The sequence below is a fragment of the Lissotriton helveticus genome, chromosome 8 (genome assembly GCF_964261635.1).
Source record: "Lissotriton helveticus chromosome 8, aLisHel1.1, whole genome shotgun sequence".
NCBI lineage: Eukaryota > Metazoa > Chordata > Amphibia > Caudata > Salamandridae > Lissotriton > Lissotriton helveticus.
In genome coordinates this window covers 1326004140-1326010474 of record NC_136069.1, presented here as the reverse complement: position 1 = coordinate 1326010474, position 6335 = coordinate 1326004140, and the positions used below count along the sequence as shown (strand labels likewise).

Below are 6335 nucleotides of genomic sequence, written 5' to 3'. Positions count from 1 at the left end.
TCTCGCAGCACAACTAGTCCCCCTGAAGCCGGGCATCATAGACCCTGATCAGGCAGGATTCATCTAGAATAGGCAGAGTAGTGACAATACAAAGTGAATACTACATCTAATTGACAAGGCACATCATACGGACGTGGAGGCCCTCCTCCTAACGGTGGATGCTGAAAAAGCATTTGACTGTGTGCATTGGCATTATATGGAACAGACCCTCTTCCATTTGGTATTGGTGACCGTTATCGGGCCTAGGTGGCAAGCTGTTACAGCATGCCTACGGCCTCAGTTAGGGTGAACGTCACTACGTCACATCCCTTTCCCATAAGCTGAGGTACTCGACAGGGATGTCCCTTATAACCTCTTTTATTCACATTATATGTGGAACCTCTGGCTCAGTGGATTAGGGACAATCCAAAAATCATTGGCATCCACTTTGGCGGAAGAGACTTTCGGTCAGCCTCTATGCTGACGGTATCCTTACCTCAATAGATAAAAAAAGACACATCTCTACCAGCCATCCTCTGAGAGCTCTCCATCTTTGGGTTGGCTTCAGGGTTTCAAATAAATGTAGGTAAATGCCAGGCTCTCGCATTGTCGACCACACGCAATCGCTTATCAACACTTGAAGAACAGTTCCCTGTGAAGTGGGCCACGGAATCGCTACCATACCAGGGGATCTGCCTCGCCCCCCACGATTGTGCAAACCCGAACGATAAATTATAGCAACTTACTCCAACACATTAGAGAAGATCTAAGCAGTTGGAAACTTCACCACCGCTTTCTACTCTGGGGCATTGCCGCCGTTAAAATGTCTATTTTAGCAAAGGGCCTTATATATATTTCAGACACTGCAGATCTCCCCCCTGAGAGGGATGCTTTTTACAATGCAGAGAAAACTGCACTGGTACGTGTGGTTGGGGGCACGGCCATGTATGAGACGGGAATTGAGCTATATAAGCCCAGACGAAGGGGGATTAGGGGTTCCAAATCAACAGTGTTACTTCCAAGCGATGCAGATGAGATTCCTGGTGGAATAGAGTGAAGAAGAATCCGAAAAACACTAGCTAATCCAGGATAGGGCGATCGCGAGGCTCCCACTCTGGAAGGTACTGTTTCTTAAGAGACCTGATAGGTCACAAAGCCCTCAAAATTCCTCCATCACGAAGATAGTCATGGAGGTGTGGTATTGCGTAGCTTCTCGTAGGGAGCTACCAAATTCCCTTCCCCCATGACACCTCTGACTAATATCCACTACTGAAATTAATTCATATTTCACCATATTAATTCACCACTAATCCTTTGTAGGCTTCCTGAATAGCGTGCGTCAACAAGCGCTATATAAATACAAACCTTTGTCCTCCCTTTATCCTTCTGCTATCATTCCAAATCCAAATAACTGACTAACCTATCCACCAATTAAAATGCACTTGCATGTTTCACTATACTAATTCAACACTAATCCTCTATGGGTCCTGGAGTAGCGTGCTACTCGCCGAAAAAGCTCTTCGACGCCTCGTCAGGGGTAATAAGCGCTATATAAACGCAATTACAATACAATACTTTGGTTATTTAAATGCCAATATAATTATTGAACACTAAAAAGCTGCGAATAAATAAAAAAGAATGCCATCCCAATGGTATACATCTCATTACAAATGTGGTTTGTGGCCCCATTTGGGCACTGCAACCATAGGTGAGTTCCACGGGTCACCTGTTGAGGCACCGGTCCACGGACGACAAGCGTCTGTCAACATCATTTGTATCAATATCAACAGAATGCATTACAAAGCGTGCATAATTACTCCGAGCTCACTTCTATGGGCCTCCTTATGGTTCACGGTCCCTCCCATGGTCGGTTACCGGCGTTCCCGACGGGAGACGGTGCCAGGCCAGGCTTGGGGTCGGAACTACGCGCTCAGTTAATATTCCAACCACGGAGGCAGAGCTTCGCTTATCTCTGTGATAACAGAGCGTGCGTGCGTCCCCGTGGGCGGGGCTAAGCGCTGGGCCTGAAGCCTCGCCGCTCACTGTCTGTACAGTGTGAGGGGGCGGGGCTTCGTGCTCAGGCCCGCCCTATGGGCAGACACCAGCAGTGGAGCCCTTTCTCCATACAGGGAGGCTGGGCAGGGATTTAAGAAGATCCTCCTAGTTTGCATCCCTGTTCTCGTTCAGGTACGCGGCGGACAGCAAGCGGGGACCCCAGCAGCCCTAAGAAGAAGCGAGCCAGCAGCACCCTCAGCAAGCCGCCATGAGCAGGCACGACGTGGTGGTCATTGGAGGAGGCATCTCAGGTCTGTCTGTCCGAGCGCTTTTTATGCCATTGACACCTCTCAAAATACAGATAATACATTGCAGTGCCTGCAGACATGGGGCAGATGGGAGTTACGTCTGTGGCAGTGTATTTACACAGCAGAGAGGCGCAGAAGGCACCATCAGGTCGGCCACCGGTTGCTGCTGAAGTAATTGCAATGATGAGGAGCTGCTGTAATCTTTTCAGCTGCTGTGTGTTAATACCTATTCAGGCTGCGCCGATCCCTCCATAATCCCACCGTGATCACACAGGCACACAGGTTTAGCAGGCGCAGAAAGGGAGAGTGACAGCCCAGGGGGAGCCCTGGCACCGTCTGTAAAATGGACACTCTCCGCTCAGCCCTCGCTTCTGCCTGCACTTGCTTCCTGGCTGTGGTGCAGCCACGGCAGGGGCGCTGTGGCGCGTGTTGGTGACACGGGGTCTGGCCCTAGGCATTTAAAAACATATTTATTTATGCATTTTTATATAGCGCGAACTTTACCGAGAGGAGTCAGAGCGCTTTGCTATAGAGCGAACAGGGCATGCCTGGCATCACCCAGGCAGGCGAGGGTTGAATGACAGCTGCTGTATCCAAACACGAGCACTTCACTCTAAAAGGACGGAAGATGGGTTGGTTTTATAGTGACTGACAGATGTGACGGGAAGCTTCAATCTTTTCAGAAGAACGGATCTATGGATAATTTATAGGTTTATGTTTGATGATGCCCACCCACACAATGGCCTTTTCCAAGCGTGTGGATGAAAATACCGGTGTATTTTAAGTAACTGATGTTGAAATTTACTTATATATTATCCACCTGATATGTGCATTATTGTGTTCATCTGTGAAGCAGAGGTAATGTGATGTGTGAAGAAGAGGGTGTGTTTTTTGATGATGCCCACCCACACAATGGCCTTTTCCAAGCGTGTGGATGAAAATACCTGTGTATTATAACTGATGTTGAAAGGTACTTATATATTTTCCACCTGATATGTGCATTCTTGTGTTCATCTGTGAAGTGGGTGTGATTAGCATCCTGAAGTTTCAGAAGTACAGCACCCTGTCTACCCACCCACCACTTCTCAGATCCCTTCTCCGCACCCACAGAGACTCCGACTCCCCAACCCCCACCCCCGCCCCAAACACCGGACTGCGTGGCACTTTACGAACAGGTCGACATGGTGTTACTTTCCCTTAATATTTCTACACGAAGGGACAATCCAAAAGCCATTCGACCAATAGCAATGCCTCTTTTCGGTCCATTTTTTGTTTGCCAGAACTCATTGTTTCAGCGATACAGTCGAGTCCCCTACAGCTGTTAAGCAGCGCGTTTTACTACTCTGACTTCCAATGCTGTCTTCAGACCGCAAGTCTGAATAGAGGCCACACGTCACACAAACTAGGCACCGCTTTCGCTTATCGTAGATTCGATGAAACAATTATTCTGATTTGTATGGAAGGAAAGGTGTTTTATTGCTTAATGTAGGAGATCCGTTTGTAAATCGTGGGCTAAGCTAGCAACAGTGCGGACATGCACCGGGTGCCCATCAACTTTCCGAGGCAGGGAATCTTGGTGTATATTCCACACGTGGCTACTTTACAGTTCTTGCAGCTGTCATTATATATAACCTGTACTCATGCTGGCACACTTCTACTGGCGGCTCTTTGCGCTTTAACGGCCATACATTCTTTTAGACAACCTATATTCAGCGCATGCTGTCAAGTATGGAGATGAAAGGCGGAGTCGGCCTTCTTCGTATTTGAAGCTTTGGCATGGAGGTTACACGTCAACCTACATGTCTTAGAAATGTCATCTCTTGGAAGCCGCCATTATAATAATATCATGAATTGTGAAGAGCGTAGCACTCTATCTGGAATGTTTTTGTGTTTTAAAATGTATGAATATTGCTAGTCTGCTGACCTGAAACTCATGCTATCAGCCTCGGAAAACTGACAGAAGGAATCGACCCTCTTGCATTTGAACCTTTGACCTTCAGGTCGTACACTTATCTCTGAAGCTCGCGCATCGCTCACCTCAGCTGTCTCAGTAGCTGCAGCCGTTCTATTTGGTACTCATGCGTAACCTTGATAAGCGCCAAGAGGCCAATTAAGTGGCGCGTCCAGCGCTTTGTGAAAACACATAAGTCGCCCATGCTCCAGTGTATTCTTGCTCTCTGTTTAATAATGGGCCTACGTGCTGCTTTGACTGTACACCAGTATCAGAACTCTCCTCTTGCCAAGTGAAGCATCAATGCCCAGCATTAATACCCAGCAGCCCTTGCAGTTAACTGACCACCTCATCTCACCTGGGGCATCTTTCTGAGACTGCAAGCCAAAGGCCAAATTGCTCATCTGCCTTAGAGTGTTGCCATAGCCACACAGCACAACCCAGAGTGGAGTGTCTTAATGCTGTTAGGACAGAGCTGATTGCAATTGATTTCTTTAAATTGTTCGATTTAAACTGTTTTAAATGAATTGTTTTTATTTTCACCACAGGATGTTTTGGCTCCGGCTGTAGCAGTGTTCTTAAAGAAGGCACTGACAGCAGGCAGCTGCTTGTAATCGAATTACTTTCTTAAGAGCAGTGACTTGAGAGATTTCTAGGAAACTAATCTGAGAAAGCGATTTCTTTAACTCTTTAGTGTGCACAATATAAACCTACCCTTTTATTTTATCTATTTGGCTTTCTTTTATCCCATTCTTTGTTCTAGATGCTGATCGATCTTTGCAGTAGGCAGGGGATTCACACAAATATTGACACGATTCAGCCTGGACTTTTAGAAAAGGGACTAATACTGTCTTGATACTTTCAAAAGGACCAGTCATCACTAATGTTCACTATCTGTTGGTTAATTCATAGTGAATGATCACATAGCTTTTGTGTTAGTGGTGGTAGCTTTTTATTGTTGTGTTTGGTGTGATTTGGTCCTGGTTTTCCAAGCCTGATTCATTTCCTGTGAGTAGTTGTGGCTTATTCCAAATTCAGGTCTGACTACCTTACGCCAGTGCTTAGTTTGTAAAAAAAAATATGTGCTGGGCTCTCGTCAGGGGGCCGCTTTGACCACCCACTGCGGCTGCCAGCCCTGCCAATAACAGTACCACTAACCATCACACCCTACAAGTGTGACAATTCAGACTATTCCTGGCCCCCAAATCTATAAGAAAGGCTTCGGTGGCAGGTTTTAGTCATTTTAGTGCACACTGATATAGTAAACAACTGCTGTTGTGCTCATATCCAAATAAAACAAACAGTGCCACCATGTGGCAGACTGCCATATATGCCGGTGCTGAGAATTAAGTGCTGGTGCAGAGCACCGGCAACCACCAGCTCAAATGAAGCACTGCCTTACGGCCCCTTATCCACAAATAAAGCATGGCTTGTGCATGTGCATTTCATATGCTCAGAGTAGTACTACAACCTTCTGACTATATCATGAGGTACAAGGGTATCCATTAATTAAAAGCTATTGCAGCACTCTTCAAAATCTACAGACACATGCTCAGATGACATCAGAAATGACATTACTGTTGACATCACTATTAAGGCCACATATCACATCACTGTTGACATTACCAACACAGTCACAATCAATTGTACCTTTATGTTTCTAAGTGTAGAAGTACAGGCGTGTTTACACATGAAATGCTCAAGGCTGACTAGGCATAACGAGGGCCCTTTTCCAGTGGGTGCTGAGGGTAGGTGAACTGGGCAAAAAACACGAGTGAAGGCCATGTCCTGTGCTTGGTGCCAGCTGGGTGTGTCTGAATACCATGTTCAATGAAATCTGGGCCAGAGACTGGGTGCAAGGAATGGCAGAGGGCCACACACTCTCAGCCTGCAGCTTTGCTCAATAGTCTCTGGGTAGATGGAAGGAGTGCAAGGCGTGGCTGAAGGGGACGTCCTGCTAATCGGCACTTTGCAGAAGATCATGGCAAAGCAGAGAATAGGTTCATTGACATGGGTGCAGTGCAGGGTGAATGAGAACCTCGTACCCACAACCTGGCACAGCTCAATGTTATTACCAGTGGGCATTAGATGCAGGGGTAGTG

At 46.8% G+C, this 6335-nt stretch overlaps 1 protein-coding gene across 1 annotated transcript in view; it reads left to right on the top strand.

Moving 5' to 3' along the window:
- Window positions 1–2085: 2085 nt before the first annotated feature.
- Window positions 2086–6335, top strand: part of LOC144773342 (amine oxidase [flavin-containing]-like) — a 313689-nt gene continuing 309439 nt past the window's right edge. The window contains exon 1 of the mRNA XM_078658307.1: window positions 2086–2285. Coding sequence (XP_078514433.1) covers window positions 2243–2285 — 43 coding nt within the window. The 5' untranslated portion in view covers window positions 2086–2242. The remainder of the gene's footprint in view (window positions 2286–6335) is intronic.